Genomic DNA, 22,359 nt, shown 5'->3' with positions numbered 1-22,359 from the left:
TAGGAAGAAACCTTGTGTCTTCTGACTAGTGAGCTTCCTGCTTTATTACACAATAGTGTGACCTGTTACTTTCACTGTGGGACCGTGTGCTAAGTCTCTGCAATCATGTCTGACTCTCTGTGACCCTATGGACTGTAGCCCACCAGGTTCCGCTGTCCATGGAACTCTCTAGGCAAGAATACCAGAGTGGATTGCCATGCCCTCCCCCAGGGGATCTTCCCAACCCAGGAATCAAACTAGCGTCTCTTATGTCTCCTGCATTGGCAAGCACGTTCTTTGCCACCAGCACCCCCTGGGAAGCCCACAATTACACGTCCCTGTTTTATTGATAGTATATTATTCAGTACATAAAAAACAAAGAGTGTTTAAAAGTGTGATAAGTAGAATAAGTATAGTTGAGTCCTTCAAAAAAATCTGAATTAATGCCATCAAGTAAGTGAAAAGACAACCCATAGAATGGGAGGAAGTATTTCCAGATCATAAATCTGATTTTGCACTTGTATCCAGAATATATATATAACTCTTACAGCTCAAAACTAAAGACAAATCAAAATTTTGACTCAATTAGAATTAATTTAAAAATGGGCAAAGACTCTGAATAAACATTTCTGCAAAGAAAACATACAAATATCCAAATAAGCACATGAAAAGATGCACAGCATTATTAGTCATCAAGGAAATAAAAATCAAAAGCACAATGAGATATTGTTTCATACACGGTAGGACTGCTGGAATCAGTAAGTTCAATAATAACAAGTATTGGTGAGGATGCGGAGAAATAGAAACCTCCCTATATTCCTGTTGGGAATGTAAAATGTAGCTGTTTTGGAAAACTTGGGCAGTTCCTCAATGATTAAACATAGAGTTACCATATGGCCCAACATTTGTAATCTTAGGTATATACCCAAAAGAAATGAAAATGTATGTCCACACGGAAAATTGTACATCAATATTGGTGTACTCAGTCATTCATTTGCATCCGATTCTTTGTGACCCCATGGACCATAGCCCACTAGGCTTCTCTGTCCATGGGATTTTCTAGGCAAGAATACTAGAGTGGGTTGCCATTTCCTACTCCAGGAGATCTTCCTGACCCAGGGATCAAACCTAAATCTCCTGTGTCTCATGCATTGGCAGGCAGATTTTTTACCATTGTGCCACCTGGGAAGCTTGTACATCAATATTTATAGCAGCATTATTCCTAAATGCCAAGTGGAAATGCACTAATGGATAAACAGAAAGTGGTATGTTCAAACAATGGATTAGTCAACCATAGAAAGAATGAGGTATTGATACCTGCTACAGTGCAATTGAACTTGAAAACATACTAGGAGGAAGAAGCCAGTCAGAAGGAGCTGTATGTGTATGTGCGTGCATGCTCAGTTGCTTTAGTCATGTCCAACTCTTTGCAACACTATGGACCACAGCCCAGCAGGCTTCTTTGTCCGTGAAATTTTCCAGGCAAGAATACTAGTGTGGGTTGCCATGCCTTTCTCCAGGAGATCTTCTCAACCTAGGGATCAAACCTGCATCTCTTGTGTCTCCTGCATTACAGGCCAAATCTTTACTGCTGAACTATAGTCCTATTTATATGAAAGTACAGGACAGAGAAATCTATAGAGACAGAAAGTAGATTACTGACTGCTTAGGGCTGGGATGGGGGAACTGCAATTATAGACAATGAAATGTCTTCTTTGCAATATATTGAAGATGCATCCAAAGGTACTACATAGACTATGATAAATCAGGGTGGAAAGTCACCTTCCAAAAGTCTTTATGGATGCCATTTAACCAATGACAGCAACAATCTTTGAGCAGTGGGAAGGAGATTGGAAGCCAACAGGTATTTATTTGGGATTAATGATCTTGGATTCTATGATGAAGATAGGAAAGGGAAATGTATTCTCCAATGAAAAGCAATTATGACAATTCAGTGTCTATAACTGCAGTTTGACAGCCTTTGTTTTTAAACAGTTACAGTTTTTCATGAGGCCCTGGAGCTTATCTTGTTCGGGTTGTTTATCCATGTAAAATATTTCTTACTTATGGTTTTTATATTGGACTTTTAATTAAAATATAGGCAACACCTGAGGAAGTTGCCTTGCTTTTCAATATTTAGAAATTAAAAACTAAATGAAAATCATAAAATATAGACTTTGGTGTTTCTTCCTATGAAATACAACAAACTTATGATGAATACTGAGATGAAGGAAAGGAACCAGTGGAAATGCAAAAAGGAGACATCCTCTCTTAACAACCAAACCTGATAACCTAGTTCAATATTGAATCTAGATACCTCCGGTTTCTGTTACCTGATTAACTTCTCCCGATAAACAGTTGCTTCCCTATTCATAATGCTCACTGAGAAGTACATGGTATCTGCTTAAAAGTCAAATCCAAAAGTTGCGATGTCAAAACATGAATTTAACTTTGGAAAACTTTAGGGTTTTGTTTTTGTCATGTTGGTTTGTTTTTGTCTTTTTTTCTCTGGGTTCCTTTTTCACTGTTTTTGAGGCAGTGTATATGGAGGTACCCAGCCTGGGATCTGGGGAGAGTGAGAATTCCATTAGTTGTTCATTAGACCTGAATGCAGAGCCTAATTTTAGCTACTAACTAAAAAGGGTTCTTCCTGTATATTTCTGTCTCCTTACGAAAAGCCTTGAGTCAGAGATGTATCAAGGCAGTAAAAATACTGAATGTAATCCTCATGATGAATAACTAGTGGGCAAGCAGGGGTTAATTAAGTAGCTCTGTGGTCCTGCCTCTGACACAGACCACTGTGTCATTTCCCATAAGTGGTGTTACTCCCACCTCTAGTTTCCATACTTGTGAAATAACACTGGAGAAAAATGTTTCAACTAAGATTCAGTCCAACTCCAAAGTCCTGTGATTACATGCATTCCCTCCATACCAAGGCTCAGAGGAAAGATGTTTTCAGTCACCAAGGTGCCTCCCTCCAGCACTGCCACTGTCTTGGTGGACAGAGTTATGTATGTCACAGTTCCTTATTTTCCTAGCATCCTGCTGTGATGGGGAAAACAAAAACAATGTTTGAACCATGGGACAGAAATTATAACGATTTCCAACAGAAGTTCTCCTATCTGGGCATGCTCATCAGAGTAATGGTGATGAAGTTTCTCAAGGGAGGACCTTTGTGTAGTATTCCTCACAGCTGTTTTAACACTCCTGCTGAAAGGCTCAGAAGGTACCCAGAGGCCTGAGGGGTCAGTTGGGGTTAAAGCACTCGCATTCCCAATCTGCTCATGGAACAGCCAGGTGGATGAATGATTAACCTAGCCAGTCAATTGTTCAGTGACTAGGACCAAGGAGGTTGGTAGACGTCGGGGCTGGGGTTAAGTGGGTGCATGCAAGAGCTGGGGAAATATAAAAACAGGATCAATTTTCAAACCACAGCCAGAGAAATAAATATTTAAATGTATAAACACACATAAGAACCCGTTTTAGTTATAAATAAATATATATATATGTAAAGGAGTTAACTTGTTTTGTGGTTATACTTGCAGATTCCTTGTTGCTATGTCTTGAATATTTTTCTGTTTCACACACACGTGTATATAAACACACATATTTTTTGCTTTTTTTAAAGATTTTTTTTTAATATGGACCATTTTTAAAGTCTTCACTGGCTTTGTTACCATATCGCTTCTGTTATTTATGTTCTCTGTTTTTTTGGCCACAAGGCATGTGGGATCCTAGTTCGCTGCCCAGGGATGGGACCCAAACCCCCTGGGTTGAAAGGTGAGTCTCAACCACTGTGCCTCCAGGGAAGTCCCTACACCCATAGGTTTTAATGATATGCACATTGATATCGGCACTCACAAATAGATTCAGTGGCAAAGTACCTGGAAAAAAAAAATCTTGTGTAGGAATGGAATAAATGCAGAAAGGAAAGGTCAAAAAGTTGACCCCTCGTGGGGATGGTTTGGGGCTGAGGCAGCCAGCTGTGAAGGTATGTAGAGGAATAGACCGGCCAGGGGAGGCAGCGGCAAAGTCAGAGGAAGAAACCAGGGGTTCACACGGCCGCGTGGCATTTCCCTCCTCCCCCTCGCACTGTTGTGACTGCACCTGCTGCATGTGACCACGGGCACTGACGGCAGCCGCAGCCACGGCGCGGAAAGAGCGGCTGCAGCCCTGCCAGCTCCCGCCCAGCTCTCACTGAGAAAAGGGGACCAGGAGCGGGACAAGGGGGAGGAAAAGCTCCCTGAGCAGCTGCCTCCAACAGGGATCCTCCGAGGAGCCTTCCTGGAACGGGGCACTGGGACTGTTCTGACGTGGCGGTTCCCTGGAGAGCCCCGGGAGTTTAAAGACAGAAGGGAGAAGCCCGCCGAGAGCATCAAAGGCTGAGGGGTACTGTAAAAGGACCAAGGGAGTTTTTTGAAAAGAATCTCTCATGCATCGAAATGCCTTCTGGAGAAGGTGCCATTATCAGCCTCCCCTTTTGCTCAGATGAAAGGAGCCGGCAAGGACGGTCCTGAAGTATATCCCTCAGGGGCCTTGTGGTCATTGTTCCTCTTGCCCCCGGCTCATGGCTATTTGCTGACCTTTCCAGAGGAACCTCAGTACCCCCCCAGTTCCAGCTGAGAAGCCAGTTCTCAATTAAAAAATAAAAAAATTTAACAATCCTGCTGTCTGAATGGGAGGTGCAGCTTGCTTGCTGTGGTTCTTTTTGCTGTGGCATTTTGGAATGTCTGCAGAAACTTTAAAAAGAAACAGCCTCCAGAACTCTCGGGATTAGGCAAGAGAAAAGGAAATTATTATTTTGGGGGGCCAAAAAAGAAGTAAATAAGAGGGGGTAACTTGTCCCCCATCCAGGACCTGGCTGATCAAAATCTTCAAGTTCTAGGAAACCGCGCTTCAAACCTAACAAGCATGAGGCAGAGTGGCTGTGGAGTCCTGAGATCGTCCAGAGGCAGGTTTTAAAGGAAGCCTGAACCGGGTTCAGAACTCTGGCCTGTATGATGCCTGAAGACCGAAATACTGGGGAGCGCCCCTCAGGTGCCTTGGCGTCTACTACTTTCATTCCTAAAACTACATACCGAAGAATCAAACGGTGTTTTAGTTTTCGGAAAGGTAGGTAGATAATATGTTCATGTCCTTAAAAAAAATGTACAGATATTTTCTGATGCTTAAAAGTCAGTTTATGCTCAGACAAAATGCGAATTTGGAAACCAAGAGTTTAAAACTGCACTAGAGTGGTTTATAGGTGGTTTTGCTTGTCTGCACGTACTTCTGGAGGCGCCTATTGATCTGTTTGTTACTGTCTGTGAATGGGCCGGGTGGGCGGGGCTTAAAGAACGGTGGTCCTATGGGATCACCTTGACAGCCGGAGAACAAGCAAGCTGGCCCCACCATGCTGAGGGGAGGGCCCAAGGCTGCCTTGGGCTGTTCCCAGACCCACATCCAGCAGCCCTGGTGTTCCCCCTTGAGATGAGTCCCTGTCAAGTCTCTGTCCTGTGCTCCCATCAGATCACTTTGATTCTGTCTGCCTGCCCTTGCCTCACCTTCCCTAATGAGAAAATTTTAGTAATCACTTTATCTGTAGTGACTCTTTTTCAGGAGGCTTTCAATCATATTGATTAACACTGATTAGAAATAGGGGTCACCTTGACTTTCCAAATTATCAGAAGGTGGCATTGGGAGAGGGCAAAGATATGAACGATCAGGAACAAGGAGTGGGAAAATTAGAGTTTATGATCAGTAAAAGAAACTGTTTCAGAAATGACTTGTGTGGGGGAGTTAAAGGGTACAAAATATATATAAAGAATATTTCTAGAAAATGTTTATTTATCAAAATATTTTAAAATGTCCTTTGACTTAAAAATGGGAGTAATTAAATCAAATTATTTAACTTGGAACTAGGTTATTATAATTTTAAAGTTGTGTATGCTAAGTTAATAATCAGGAGCCGATTTGAGTAACATCTAATATGGTTCCTTCTCCCCTTTTTGCTTTGATTTGCCCATTGATTAACATTCTCTATCTAGTAATTAAAAAAAATAGAAGAAAAAAGCCATATTTAAAGCAGGATATAGTGGGAACTTTAAAAAACTAAACCTCGTTCCTTCTGAATCTTTTCCTTTGAGCAGTTAATATCTGGTTGTAATCATTATCATATTATAAGCAAGGAATTGAGTGTTAATTTATATTGCTCTCTCATCCACAAAGACAATTAAATGAGAGATGCATCTCATATTTTACAGATCTCTAGAGATCTTGTGGTTACTGTAAGATTGCATCATTGATAGAGGAATTGACAATGAAACTGAAAAAAGCTAGGAATTCATTGCTTCAAGGACATCCCCTCTTCTGCTCCCTCCACCCATCAGCAACTAAATTGGGTTTATCCAAACAAGGAGAGAAGGTCTAATTTCCAGGTTATCACTGCTCATTTGTAACACGGAATGTTCTGGGGAACAGTTACTTTATCTTTGAAACACAAAGTGGGTTTTTTATGTTTTGCACTTTCTGTCTTGTCGTGAGCTATAGCACTTCTCCAAGAATCCTGGCTAGCCCTGCTATTCATTATGCCCCCTTCCCTCTCTCCTGAAATATCAGCAAAGGAAGGCAATGCTGAAAAAAAAAAACAAAAAAACAACATGGGCAGGCTGGCAAAGGGCAGCCACAGAGTGGGAATAGCGTCCATTTATCATCTCCCGTGGGCTATTTTTAAATGATTGTCCTTGCCTCTGCAAAGTCTTGGTAATCTGAGGAATGTTGAGCATTTGAGTCAAGGATTAACAGATTTTTAATTGACAAAGCTGCATTCTGGTCACTGTCAGAGGAGACTTACCGGAAGCGTTCAGCTGTTTTCTAAGTTCCTTCTCCCCTTCTGCTGAGCCCTGCATACCAGCCTCTCCCAGGTCACTGCTCAGCCAGCTAGGCAGTGAGGCTTTGGAGGAAACAGTGCCAGGCTGTGGCTGTGAGACTGTGTCTGTGCGGCACTAGCCAGTCCCTTCAGCAGCAGCGTCCAGCGGAGAGTTAGATCTTTATTCAAGGTCCTGCACTGAAAAGAATGAACTTTTCTTTCAATCCCAGGTTCCCAAGCCATGCTACCTTAAGAAAAGAGTGTCACTTTGTTCTTTGTGTCATCCCCTGGGTGCTCTGGGAGTTCTAGAAGTGGATGGGGGTTTCGGAGTTCCTCTCTCAAGCCTCTTAGAAAGTATCCCCTGAAATCCTTTCAGGAATCATGGGAAGGCATCCAGAAGTGAAAAATGGTGACATGTCTGCTTTTCCTGATCCATATTTAAAACATATTCTCTCTGTTGTCCTGGCTAGGCTGACAGAATGGATAGGCTTTCAGAATGCAGAGGGGAGTTGGACTGAAGTTTCCAGAGGTCTGTGTGGATTGCAGCTTCTATACTGAGCCAGTGGAGCTCACTGCTCAGCCATCCTTTCTCTTTCAGACCTCTTCTGTCCTTTACTGTTCTTTCCATCTCTGCTTCTTTCTTTAGGTACTAATAGGGGTCTCCCCTGGAGAAGGCAATGGCAAACCACTCCAGTGTTCTTGCCTGGAGAATCCCAGGGACAGGAGAGCCTGGTGGGCTGCTTTCTATGGGGTCGCTAAGAGTCGGACACGACTGAAGTGACTTAGCAGCAGCAGCAGCTGCTTTTCTGGAGAAGGCAATGGCACCCCACTCCAGTACTCTTGTCTGGAAAATCCCATGGACAGAGGAGCCTGGTGGGCTGCAGTCCATGGGGTCGCTAAGAGTCGGACACGACTGAGTGACTTCACTTTCACTTTTCATTTTCACGCATTGGAGAAGGAAATGGCAACCCACTCCAGTACTCTTGCCTGGAGAATCCCAGAGACGGAGGAGTCTGTTGGGCTGCCGTCTATGGGGTTGCACAGAGTCAGACAGGACTGGAGCGACTTAGCAGTAGCAGAAGCAGGGGTCTCCCCAGGTGGTACAGTGGTAAAGAATCTGTCTGCCAATGCAGAAGACATGGGTTCCATTCCTGGGTCAGGAAGATCCCCTGCAGGAGGATATGGCAACCCACTCCGGTATTTTTGCCTGGAAAATCCTCATGGACAGAGGAGCCTGATGGGAAACAATCCATAGAGTCACATAGAGTTGGACATAACTGAAGCGACTGAGCACACGTGCATGCACACACACACACATACACAAGGGTCTCAGAACATGCTTTCCCAGTGGTTTTAAAAATCGAGGGAATGTGAACCATCTATCAGGCAGGAAGCTGGGGAGAGTGGTGCTTTGTTGGATTTATGTTCTGCTGAGATAAAGGTTAGAATGTATTTTTTACTATTTTAAACTTTATTTTTTTTACCTCCATAAGACTAATATTGAATATACACAGCATAACTCATCTTTTGATTACTTGGGGGTGCATAACATTTTGGATCCTGATGTCAGTGAAATTTCTAGTCAGAAAGGGCTGGCTGGTTTATGATTGTTGTGATCACAGGACATACCAAAGTACAATTTTATGCCCTAACTTTATCTTGTCTTTTTCTCGAGTTGCTCTCTTCTTGGAGATACGTCATCATTAATTCCCCAGTTGTTCCCCCCACACATACCATAGCCATTTAGTTATTGTTGTTTAGTAACTAAATCATGTCCAGTTCTTTGCAACCCCATGGACTGTAGCCCACCAGGCTTCTCTGTCAATGAAATTTCCCAAGGGAGAATACTGGAGTGGGTTGCCATTTCCATCTCCAATAACCATTTGTGGTCATGCCATATTGCTTCTGTGGGCTTCCCAGGTAGCACTAGTGGTAAAGAATCCATCTGCCAGTGTAGGAGACAAAAGAGATCCCTGGATTGGGAAGATCTCCTGGAGAAGGAAATGGTAACCCACTCCAGTATTCTTACCTGGAAAATTCCATGGACAGAGGCACCTGGAGGGCTGCAGTTTGTGGGGTCACGAAGAGTTGGACACAACTTAGCAACTTAAGAGCAACATATTGCTTTTTCCTTCCTTATATACTTTCAGCTTCATTTCTGTTTCCATCGCCTTAGTTGTTTGTGCCTTTATCGTTTCAAGCACACAACTGACTTTTTAAAAATTTATTCATTTTTCATTGCAGGATAACTGCTTTAAAATGTTGTATTGGTTTTAGTCTTGTCCTCTGATTCATCAACATGAATCAGCCATATACATTTCTATATATCCCCTCCTCTTGAACCTCCCTCCAACCTCCCACCCCATCCCACCCTGCTAGGATGTCGCAGAGCACCAGACTGAGCTCCCTGGGTCAGGTAGCCAATTCCCACTGGCTGTCTGTTTTACATACCGTGGTGTATGTTTCAATGCTTCTCTCTCGGTTCATTTCACACTCTCTGTATCCCGTTGTGTCCATAAGTCTGTTCTCTATGTCTGCATCTCTACTGCTGCCTTACAAATATGTTCATCAATACCATTTTTCTAGATTCCATATATATGCATTAATATATGATGTTTTTCTCTTTTCAACTTACTTCACTAGTATAACAGACTCTAATAGAACTGACTCTGATTCTTCCTTTTATGGCTGAATAATATGTCATTGTATTAATATATGTGCACCACATCTTCTTTATCCCCTTTTATCTATTAATGGTCATCTAGGTTGCTTCCATGTATTGGCTCTTGTAAATTGTTGTTGTGGTTCAGTTGCTAAGTTGTGTCTGACTCTTTGCGGCCCCATGGACTGCAGCATGCCAGGCTTCCCTGTCCTTCACCATCTCCCAGAGTTTGCTCAAATTCATGTCCCTTGTGTTAGTGATGCTATCCAACCATCTCATCCTCTGATGTCCCCTTCTCCTCTTGCCCTCAATTTTTCCCAGCATCAGGGCCTTTTCCAGTGAGCTGGCTCTTCACATCAGGTGGCCAAAGTGTTGGAACTTCAACTTCAGCACCAGTCCTTCCAATGAATATTCAGTATTATTTCCTTTAGGATTGACTGGTTTGGTCTTGCAGTCCAAGGAGCTCTCAAGCATCTTCTCCAGCACCACAGTTTGAAAGTATCAGTTCTTCAGTTCTCAGTCTTCTTTATGGCCCAACTCTCACATCCATACCATACCTGACTGACTACTGGAAATATCATAGCTTTGACTATATGGACCTTTGTTAGCAAAGTGATGTCTCTGCTTTTTAATATGCTGTCTAGGTTTGTCTTAGCCTTTCTTCCAAGGAACAAACATCTTAGAAGCACAAAACTGATTTTAACCTTAAAAGTGGCTCTTCAAGACAGCATCCATCCTCACCTCTTTTTACCCTCAATATTGTTCACATGTTTCATACAGTTAATTTGCTAAGGGTCATCCAACTGATATTCATGAAACAGTACTGTTAAGCAGTGTTCCACAGCTCAGAAATGTTTTGAGTTCCTGTTGCTCCCAGGAGGATGTCCTGACTATTTCATGTCATTATCAAGGCCTTCTAAGCAACTACAACTGTTCCCACGTCCCCAGACTGGCCCCACTTTCCTCCCTGAACCTATCTCCTACACCACTGCTTTGCTTCTGTCCGTTGTCCCTCCTCTGCAGTCTGTCCACACTTTCTTCAAGTCATTGTTGGCTCTCACTTCTTCATCAGGCTGTCTCTGTTCACCTCTTGTATTCTTTACTCTGTAGTCCTTGTATTTACTGTTTTAAATTTATTTATTTTTGACCGCACTGAATCTTCATTGCTGCGTGGCTTTTTCTCCAGTTGTAGGGAGTGGAGGCTGCTCTAAGTGGTGCGTGGACTTCTCACTGTGGTGGCTTCTCTTGTTTCGGAGCACAGGCTGTAGGGCTCAGGCTTCAGTAGTTGTGGCATGTGGGCTTAGTAGTAGCAGCTTCTGGGCTCTAGAGCACAGGCTCAATAGATGTGGCACACGGGCTTCGTTGCTCAGTAGCATATGGAATCTTCCCGGACCAGGGATCCGACTCATATCTCCACCAGGGAAGCCCTCCCTTATATGTCTTGCATGCTGCCATCAGGCCACTTTATCTTCATATCTATCTTCAAGTGCTCTTAAACACATTTTTGATAAGATATATATATGTGTGTATGTATACATATATATATGTGTGTATACATATATATATGTGCATGTGTGTGTTGACATATATATTATATGTGTATTTGTTTATTTCTTCTGAAAGATATAAACAGCAATAGGTCTTTTCAATCCACGATTTAAGATTTATTGCAAACTGGTGATGTACAGTGTTATAACCTACTAGTTCATAGGCAATAACAGAATAGAATATCTTTATAGTAACAATGAATACAACCAATAATTTTTTAAGTTAGTTGTATATTTTGGATATTATAATCACATTTATGGAAGTTAATTTGTCCAACAGAATGCTGCTATTTAAATCCATATAATTTTAAATGGTGCTGTGAGTATTAATAGCTCATCAGTTCACACATCACAGTTTTACAGAGTCACCTACCAAGTGATTCTGGGGGTGAGAAAGCAGACAAAACAGGTTGCCTGGAATCTGTGAGCTCACACCCTCCTTGAGGATAAGGAAGCATAAATAAAAGTAATTGTTTAATATATAAAAAGCACTACAACAAATTATGTATGAATTCTGAGCAGCTTATGAGTAAGAAGATGCACTTTGGGTTCATCTGGAAAGGCAGTGATTCATATGAACGTGAAATCAGATTTGATCTTTGGAAGTTATGGAAAGACATTTTCTACTACATAATCCTAAGAGAGTGGTCAGTGTTCCTGTGAAAAAACTGTATGTCTGAATTGAATTAATATAATCCAGTAGAAAAGAAAGACTTTTAGAATCATATACACTCGTGTTCCTATCCCAGATCTACTGCTTTCTGTATGTATGACTTTAGGTAACCTTGCATCTCTGAGGCTGTTTATAGAAGGGAGATGCCCTTGTAGAATGTCTGTGAGTGTCAAATAAGAAAATGTGTGTAAATTCTGTGGCTTGGTACCTGGATGTAAATGATGAGTTTAATTACTCTGCTAATTATTCTGCCGGTCTAAGACCAATGCTACCAGGTCACTATTTGCACATTATTACACTTTCTTAATGATTTCAAGACTTTATTTTTCTCCCTTGTTCCCCATTCTGACAAGGAGAGTCAAGCTTTTACCAAATTCTTTGGTTGTTATATAGATTCTGAGCTTCTTGAATTCAAAGGTTTCTATTCATGTGAGGTTTGTTGGCTACTTAGAAACTGCTGGTGAGAGACCAAAGTAAGCCTTGGCTGACTTTGCTTCTTAGTTCTGTACTATGTCTTTTATTTTGATTTGTCCATTTACCATGGGCATATGTTCATTTTTAATTGAAAATTATTACAATCCTGGTCACACCAAGACTTACTCTGCTAGCAGGGTTGCAGTAAATAGAAATATAAGTAAAAGCAAATTCTCTATATGACTTGGCAGTAATCTATGGAATGGGAGGGTCAAGGAACTCTGAAAAATAGTTGATGGTAGAAAATTTATGTAATGACCAAGAAATTGGCTAACTTGTACCTTTTTCATCAACAAAGACTTTTTTGTTTTCAAGTTTTTGTAGAAATCAGTACCACAACCTGTGAAGTCTTGATAAGTTTCATTTTACCTTGGAGTTATTCATTTATTTCCTTTAATTGAGGGGGTTAAGTATTTTGTTTTAATGCCTATATTAATTCCACAGATGTTTATGGAACACTCAATCCTTACCCACTTTGGTATTGAGTTCCAGAGAATAAGCCAGTGTGCCTAAGTCCATTCAAGCTGCTATAACAAAATGCCACATCCTGGGTGACTTCTAAACAATAGAAATTTATTTCTCATGGTTCTGAAGGTTCAAAGACTGAGATAAAGCCAGCATGACTGGGTTCCAATGAGCTCCCTCTTCTGGTTTGAGACTGTCCACTTGTTACATTCTCAAGGAGTAGAAAGAAAAAGAGCGAGCTCTCTGGGGTCCTTTTTATAAAGGTATTTGGGTTGGCCAAGAAGTTCATTCAAGTCTTTCATAACATCTTATGGCACAACTCAAACTAACTTTTTGGCCAGCCCAATGCTGATCCCACTCATGAGAACTTTGCACTCATGACCTAGGGTGAAAGGTGAAAGGGTTAGTCACTCAGTCATGTCTGACTCTTTGTGACCCCATGGACTGTAGCTCACTAGGCTCCTCTGTCCATGGTATTCTCCAGGCAAGAATACTGGAGTGGGTTGTCATTCCTTTCTCCAGGGGATCTTCCTGATCCAGGGATCAAACCTGGGTCTCCTGCATTGCAGGCAGATTCTTTACCATCTGAGCCACCAAGGGGAAGGGATACTCATGATCTAATCACCTCTCAAAAGCCCTGCCTCCGAAAGTCATTCCCATAGGAATTAGATTTTCAACATAGAAATTTGGGAGGGACACTAACATTCATACCAGGACACATGATAGAACGAAGTATGAGCCTTGGAGTCCTTCACATCTGTCACAAATCCCAGTTCAGTCCTTGTGCCTGAAGAACCTTAAGAAATTTACTCAAACTTCCCTTCAGTTTATAAAATAAACAGTAGTATAAACTGTTATCCAGCATCATTTTTAATAATTATAAATGTAGACTATTGTCATCTTATAATAATTGTGAAAGTATAATCTTTTTTTATTTTTTAAACAATCCTTTTTTGACTGGTGGCGAACTAGTCCAGTGTGGATAAGGATCTAAATAAATAATTAGAAAATGATATGTTAATAAATCAAAGAAGAAACATAACAAGTTTGTGACTGGGATGGGTATGAGGTAATGTTTATAAGGACTTAACACAGGAGATTCGGAGAAGGCAATGGCACCCCACTCCAGTACTCTTGCCTGGAAAATCCCATAGATGGTGGAGCCTAGTAGGCTGCAGTCCATGGGGTCGCTAAGAGTCGAACACGACTGAGCAACTTCCCTTTCACTTTTCATTTTCAGGCATTGGAGAAGGAAATGGCAACCCACTCCAGTGTTCTTGGCTGGAAAATCCCAGGGATGGGGGAGCCTGGTGGGCTTCCATCTATGGGGTTGCACAGAGTCGGACATGACTGAAGCGACTTAGAAACAGCAGCAGCAGCAACACAGGAGATTATATGAGTTGAATTTTTCAGGATAAGTTTTCCTAGGCTGACTCTTGACAATATGACTTATGTTCTACCAGGACACCCAAAGATATAATAAGTCATAACACACATAGGAAACAACAAATAGTTCAATATAGTTACCGAGTAGGTTGTTTTTAAGGGAGCAGCAGTAATGAGGGTGAATATGGCCCAGAACCCAGTATGGAAAGGGCGCTACCTAAACGCCTGTTGATTGAATTGTCAATGAAGCGGCAGAGACTGGATTACAGAGACTATGTTTCCTGAAAAGGCTTCCAGGTGGTTCAATGGTAAAGAATCCACCTGCGAATGCAGGAGATGCAGGTTCCATCCCTGGGTCAGGAAGATCCCCTGGAAGATGAAATGGCAACCTGCTCCAGTATTCTTGCCTGAAAAATGCCATTAACAGAGGATCCTGTTGAGCCACAGCCCATGGGTTTGCAAAGAGTCAGACATGACTGAGCACACACACATTTCATGAAAAGGAGCTTGGTTAGCCAGTGGGTACCATTGGAAGAAATGAAACAAAAAAAGTGACGTGATCTGATTTAAATATTATGACTATCACTATGGCAACACTTGCCTGACTTGGGAACTTGGCTCTATAAAAGTCAGTTAAGAAGTATTGAGGATCTAATGGCAATGAGTTTGGAAGGGACCGGTGTGGTCATTAAATGAGGGTTGTGAAGGAAGGTGCAATCTAGGTCCATTCTCAGATGGCCCTTCAAATGTTTGGGGGGATCACTGGTTCTCAGAACCAAAATCAGGATTATAGGAAGTGTGACAGGTTTTGAAGAAAAATAATTCAGAAAGTTTAAAAAAATTTGAGTTTGACAATGTTTTGAGATACCCATGTTGAGGGGTCTAATAGGCACTTGGAAATCCAGTGCAAGAGGGGCCCAGATTGACATACAAATCTGGGAGTAATTGTTACACCATGAGACTGAGTATAATCCAACAAAGAAATTGTGTAAAGTGAGGTGAAAACTAAGCTGTGGACAGAATCCAGAGGACCAGCAAACTTATAAGAAGGGTGTAGTAGATTGTATAGTCAAGAAGGAGACTAGAAAGAATGTTCTGGAAGGCAAGAATTATATAAGATGTGAGAAGTATCAGTAAGAAGAGTGAGATTGATGGTTTATAAAGGGAGTGAACCATAAAGTACTGCAAAAAATGAATCTGTCAATGATTTGGCAACTAGGTAGTTATTGGTAATTATTCTGAAAGCTCTTTTAGTGAAATGGTGGTGTCAGAGGCCATATTGTAACAGATCAGCAAGAAGATGGGAAGTGATTAAATGGAGCCAGTGTTATACCTAGTTTGGAATCAAGGAACAAACTGAATAATTACAAAGCATAAAGAGTCCAAAGATGTTTGGCTTTGTATTTTATTTATTTATTTATGCGATGAGTAGAATTTGAATATACTTTTCTGATCACACTCAGTGATCCCACAGGCTGCCTCTAGCTGTGGAGTATATAATTTACATGTAAAGAAAGAACCTCACAAATCCTGAAGCTATTTAGATTTTCTATATATATTTTTTTCCTCTCTGTGTCTCCCTCCAGCTGAAACAGCCACCCAAAGATATAATAAAATCACCTGTGTAATTTACTTTCTCAGTCCAGTGGAAAGTCACGTCCTGAATGACGCTGTATGACACCATCAGTGTATTTCCAGGGGGAAATATGCATAACAAACTGTTGTCACCCAGAAATTCCAAGGATGCTTTTGTTAGGGAAAGTGAAACGTCTCTGAGAATTTAGCTGGGCATAGCTGGAACTGCTTGCAAGACTCACACCACAGGGAATATTCTTGTTAATAATCTACTAATCGGTGCATCCTCTTCTTCATGCTGCTAGCTGGGGATAGCTCACGACCTTTGTGCTTTTTTGTTGTTGTTAATTTTAAAACTTGAAGTTTAAATGTTGAAGTTCTAGCTAAAGCAGCTTCTTTTATTGGAGTATAATTGCTTTACAATGCTGTGTTAGTTTCTGCTGTACAATGAAGTGAATCAGCCATATGTATACATGTATCCCCTCTCCCTTGAGCTTCCTTCCCACCCCACCCCCAGTCTCACCTCTCTTAGAGTACAGAGCTGAGCTCCCTTTGCTATACAGCAGATTCCCACTACCTATCTATTTTAGACATGGTCGTGTATATATGTCAGTCCCAATCTGTCAGTTCATTGCTCCTTCCCTTTCCCCCTCTACCTGTGCCCTTAGCTCCATTCTCTATTTCTGCAACTCCCGTTTTCCCCTGTGCTTCCTTGGTGGTTCAGAGGGTAAAGAATCCACCTGCAACGAGGGAGACTTGAGTTCTATCCCTGGGTTGGGAAGATCCCCTGGAGAAGGGCATGGCAACCTACTCCAGTATTCTGGCCTGGAGAATCTCCATGGACAAATGGCCTGGCAGGCTACAGTCCATGGCTTGCAAAGAGTCATACATGAGTGAGTGACTAAGCACACAATTTCTCCCTGGCTTCTACACCAAAACCAAAAACTTCTTATACAGAAGTTGTTTCACCGTCTACCTTTGTAAGTCAGAGACCTTTGGAACGTTCTATTTCCAATGCTACAGACTGGGGGGTATACAACTAATCATTACCTAATGCTTTGCAAGACTGGATAAACAGCAGAAAATTACTGTCTTCCCCACAGGAATTCTAAGCATGTGTACATATTGTCTACATTCTAAAACTCTCTTACATATTCTGTTGCTAAATAGGTATGCTGCTACTGCTGCTAAGTCGCATCAGTTGTGTCCGACTCTGTGCGACCCCATAGATGGCAGCCCACTAGGCTCCTCTGTCCCTGGGATTCTCCAGGCAAGAATACTGGAGTGGGTTGCCATTTCCTTCTCCAGTGCATGAAAGTGAAAAGTGAAAATGAAGTCACTCAGTCGTGCCCGACTCTTAGTGACCCCATGGTCTGGAGCCTACCAGGCGCCTCCGTCCATGGGATTTTCCAGACAAGAGTACTGAAGTGGGTTGCCATTGCCTTCTCCAGAAAAGCAGCTGCTGCTGCTGCTAAGTCACTTCAGTTGTGTCCGACTCTGTGCGACCCCATAGATGGCAGCCCACTAGGCTCCTCTGTCCCTGGGATTCTCCAGGCAAGAACACTGGAGTGGGTTGCCATTTCCTTCTCCAATGCATGAAAGTGAAAAGTGAAAGTGAAGTTGCTCAGTCGTGTCCAAGTCTTCGTGACCCCATGGACTGCAGCCTACCAGGCTCCTTCATCCATGGGATTTTCCAGGAAAGAGTACTGGAGTGGGTGCCATTGCCTTCTCCAGCTGTGTAACTAACCTTATGTATTTAATCTCTCTCAGTTTCCTCAGGTATAATATAGCTACCATGTATATTTATTATGGAAATAAGAGAATACATGTCAACAACTTTGTGCATGTTAGGTACTTAATGCATGAACGAATGTTGGGGGCTCTTGGCTTTTAGTTTGTTGCTATACTTAAGAAAATTCTTATCATACAGGCAAGCCTATGTGTAATGGGGAAAAAAAGAAAACCAGAATACCCATCTAAAGCAAAACTTACTGTATCCTTTATCACCTCCCTGAGTTTTGGGGGCATAAAGGACCCTGATCAGAAAAGCATGCTTGCCTGTTTTTCATTACTGTGTAAAACTAAATCTTGGCAGTTTGGTTCTAATTTGTAGCACACATTGAGGTTGAACTGGCACATCTTTAATAGATTTTTCTGCTGGATTTAGGGAGATACCTTATGTATTAATAATGTGTCAGTCCAAAAGAAAAAGAAGTGAAAAATCAGATAGATAGGATTTATTCCCTAATGTTGACATTATTTTTTTATTTAATTTATAAGTGCCTCTGAAAGGCTATCTCCTTAATTTTGGCAGGATAGAATCCAAACATTCCAAGCAAGAAAGCACAAAAGAGCTCCATAGAGAAAGAGTCAGTGTTCTTCATTCATAATCAATTTTAAGCTTTGTTATTAAAATAACTAAAAGAGTTTCAAATCATTATCACCACTTCATAAAATATCAGACACTGCCTCAAGTAACAGAAAATCCAGAGGTCAGTGATTCCAGTTTTAACATACCATTATCGAGAAACTGCTTGTTGTAAAGTCTACAAACTCAGCTAATTTCCAATTGTTTTATATGCACTTAAATATTAACATCAAATCATTCAACCCTTTTTCCTAAAAGGAATATGTTAGTGCTAGACTTGATACCAGGTGGAGAATAGTTTCATTTGTTGTGTTTTTCTTTCTGCCTAGGCTAGGAATATTCTCTTTGGTAGCAAGTGTTTATTGCATGGAATGTGATGGTTTTACTTTACTGAATCCGTACATAAATTTTTTTACCGATAGAGAAGTAAAGCATATGTTCTTATTGTTAAATCCTGAATTTAATGGTTTTGAAATAATTCCCCAAACATTCCAGAGTCTTACATAGTTTCAACATGCACCACTAATTTTTCTTCCCCTTTTATGAAACTCGTTAGGCCATTAAAACCTTTCAGTAATATTCATCCCATCTGGGAACATTGGAATCATATTTGCTTTGGCTTCTTTTCTTCCTCTGTTCTCATTGGTTGGTTATTTTTCCAAGTTCTAAGTCATATTAGTACATTTTAGAGGCATTGTTTCTTAATCAGTGGGGTACCAAGGATTAAGAGTGGGGATATTCAGCCCCAAATGCATGCACAAAGAAATGCATCATTTGTAAGTATTTAAAAATCATGAATAAAACTGGCCAAAATGGTTTTGATTTTTATCACCCCCATGTGCTGTTAATTCTAGACAATATGTAATCAGATACTCATTCTTGTTAGGAAAAACCACCATGACCCTGTCTCCTCACTTTTGGAACATAGAGCTTCATAATTCAATTTTTTTCTTTCCAGTAAATTAATAGTTTAAGATTTTTAAAGAGCAGACACTGTCTGAAATATTTTATATGGGTGAAAATTCTGTGTCTCTTTTCATGGTTTATCACGTTGATTATAATCATGGCATCATCACTTGATTAAAAACAAAAGGTGCCATTTTATTTAAAAAAGAAAAAGAAAACAAAAGTGAAGGGAGGAGAATTCTCTTGTGGTCCAGCAGTTAGAACAAAGGAGTAGCAGGAGTTGTTGTTCAGTCACTAAGTCGTGTCCACATCTTTGCCACCCTATAGACTGCAGGGAGCCAGGTCTCCCTGTCCTTCACTATCTCCCAGAGGTTGCTTAAACTTACGCAGTAGGAACAGATGAATCTCTCAAATTCATTGTGACCCTTTATTTCTCCAGGCATTTTCGGACAGAAACTGGAAGATACTGTTCGCTATGAGAAGAGATATGGGAACCGCCTGGCTCCAATGTTGGTGGAGCAGTGCGTGGACTTCATCCGACAAAGGGGGCTGAAGGAAGAGGGTCTCTTCCGACTGCCAGGCCAGGCTAACCTGGTCAAGGAACTGCAGGATGCTTTTGACTGTGGAGAGAAGCCGTCATTTGACAGGTAGATTTCAAGATTTTACTAATCATCCTTCACTGAGACTCTAACTAAACTAAAAGGTTGCTGTGAGCTGAAATGGCGTAACTTGAATTGATACTGTCACAGTTTAGAAGATGAATTATATGGCCTCGCAAAGATGGATTGTGTTTATTAAGTTACAGAATCAAAAATGTGGTATTAGGTGTCTTTCTCTGCTATGCTTTTCCCCCTTTAATACATTATTATTTATTCTTTTCCTTCGGTCTCGAATCAAAGATTAAACTTTCGCATTGGAAAAGTGAATTTTTGAAATAGCAGCCTTCTCTTGTTTGATGTTTCTTTGAATTCTTTCAGATGAAGAATATTTAAAGTGTTGATCAACAGCTTGGGATATTAACAATGTAATTACAAGCATTGTGTCTTAAATATATAGCCACACCCTAATCTAGAATAGATTTGCAAGGAAGCAAGGAAAAGTATATAGCTTGGTGCAATTTAGAAAACAAAGTCACAGCGAAGAATGCATAAAGCACCCGTAACTCCACTAATGAGTTAAACACTGAAAATATTTTGTTAATTACTTCTTCATTTTTTTTAATTCAACAGAAACAAGTTTTTTTTTTCATATCAATAGTTGAAAAATGCCTTTATGCCAACATATTCTAATTTAACATCTGATCATTGGCAAACTCTATAAGCATAATTTTTAATAATCATTTCACTCTGTAGCTATGTCACATATAACTACTTCAGTAATGTTGAACATTTATATTGTGACTTTTCTCACTATTAGAGGTAATCATGTAGTGTACTTTCTCTCTGAAAGTATAGAATTATCACATGGATAGACACAGGTCTATAGAACAAATAGACAAGAAGACTCTTGAATACTTGATACAAGGTAAGGGAAGCATCATTGAGAGTATGGGTTTGTGCTAATAATAATAATTTAAAAATCATGTTAACTCATTTGAGATCCTTTTACTGGTCACATTAACAAAATCCTGAACAATAATACTACTCAGTGCTGGCAAGGTGTGTTGAGGTAGGCACCCTCATGATTAGAGATCATTGTAATCTTTCTAAAGAAATTTGGTAATATATTTCAAGACCCCTTAAGGAAAGCCCAATCCTAGAAAAAAACCAAATTTGTGAAAAAATTGAAGTGCAGAGTTGTTTCTTATAATTTCTATAATACCGAAGAATGAACACAATCTATTATCTCTAGCTGTAGTGTGATTACTATAATAAAATGTTGCTTAGTTATTAAAATGTTCAGAAAATGCTAATTATATAATGATAAATGGAAAAATAAGACAGGTAAATTAATTTTACAAAATGTATCACAGTTTATAAAGATTCATAAATCCTCCCTGATAGAAAATTAAACGTAAAGGTAAGGAAATGAATTCAAAACTAAGGTCAGAGAATACATTTCAAAAATGCAGATATACTTTTGGTGGGGGAGCCTCATGTCTTAGTCTATACTTTGGAAAAAAAATTCAGTGGTTCCATAGTTCAGGCCTGTTTAGAATATATAAACAATGGTTTATCTAGGAGAAATGTAAAGTTTTGTGCTAAAATTAGAAAAAAGTTTGTCAATGGGATTCTTTTAATAAAATATCACATAATGGGAAAACAGTATTCTGTACAACGAACTTCATGTGACATTGATAAATTTCAATGACCTTTTTCTTTGTATTTATGTAATGGTCTCAGTACACGCAGATGACCTTAATAGTAAAGTTTATTTATTAAAAATTCTCCTGACATAAGCATTTGAAGTTTGTTTCTGATTACAGATCTTTGCTAAATGTGAGAATAAGGGTCTATTTTATGTCTTAGGGTACTTGTAAGAAGAGATGTGTCCTGTAAGCATCTATTTCCTGATAACTATGGGCTAACAATAAACTTTATATAAAATATGATCCCAATTGCAAAAAATGCACTTTTTCCGTAAAATGCATCAATGCATTGAGACCAAAGAAAATATAAGAAAAGATAAACATTAATTTTGTGTAATGAAGAGGAACGTACTCCCTTTTATACTATAAATTCAGTAAACCTTAACTTTTATAATCAGAAATTTAATCCAAAAGGTCTTCAGTTAATTTCATGCGCCACAAAAATGTCTTTCTCTTTTAATTTCTGAAGTATATCTACAGAAAGTGCCTGTTCCCTAGAAAATTTGTAGAAGAGACTTATAGAGTGTATTTCAGCATAAGGCACGATATGATGATGTTAGTAGCCTGCTTTGAGAAAAAGGAGTGTCATTCATTTGCTCAGTCAGATTTCTACCCTGGTATATGAACTGACCCCCAAATTTTGTGGCATCAGCAAGAACAACCAATCACTTGTTCATAAATCAGCAATTTAGGCAGGACTTGATGAGGATGTGCTCATTTCTCCAACATGTTGATTAATATAGATCAGTTAAGTCTGAAGGATCTAAGGCATCACTCACATGTCTGGAGCATTATCTGAGATGACTAAGCTAGCTGGGCTTCCAAGGTGGCGCCAGTGGTTAAGAACCCTCCTGCCAACACAGCAGACGTTAGAGACACAGGTTCGGTCCCTGGGTAGGGAAGATCCCCTGGAGGAGGTCATGGCAACCCACTCCAATATTCTTGCCCAGAGAATCCTATGGACAGAGGAGCTGGGTGGGCTACAGTCCATGGGGTCTCAAAGAGTCAGAAATGACTGAAACAACTTAGCGTACACAGAAGATTGCTGGAGGCTGCAATCTCTCTCTCTTTGAAGTCTCACATCCAGTAGAGCATCTCTTCATGCAACTTTTATCTCTATCAGATTTATCAGACTCAGTGACATGGCTCAGGCTTCTAAAAGAGCCAAT

At 40.4% G+C, this 22,359-nt stretch overlaps 1 protein-coding gene across 8 annotated transcripts in view; it reads left to right on the top strand.

Moving 5' to 3' along the window:
* The window catches only part of ARHGAP24 (Rho GTPase activating protein 24), a 614,546-nt gene that overhangs the window by 545,087 nt on the left and 47,100 nt on the right, over nucleotides 1-22,359 (top strand). For 7 of the 8 annotated variants that reach the window (XM_086404970.1, XM_086404972.1, XM_086404971.1 and 4 more), the window contains one exon: nucleotides 19,322-19,529. In XM_086404970.1, coding sequence (XP_086261096.1) covers nucleotides 19,322-19,529 — 208 coding nt within the window. Of the gene's footprint in view, nucleotides 1-3,968; nucleotides 5,092-19,321; nucleotides 19,530-22,359 lie in introns of those variants that run through there. The other variant, XM_086404973.1, reaches the window with a different exon arrangement.

The sequence above is a fragment of the Bos grunniens genome, chromosome 6 (genome assembly GCF_055505025.1).
Source record: "Bos grunniens cultivar Pamir isolate PY7600 chromosome 6, Bosgru_T2T1.0, whole genome shotgun sequence".
NCBI lineage: Eukaryota > Metazoa > Chordata > Mammalia > Artiodactyla > Bovidae > Bos > Bos grunniens.
The sequence above is the reverse complement of the archived record's forward strand: the minus strand, read 5'-3'. Positions and strand labels throughout refer to the sequence as shown.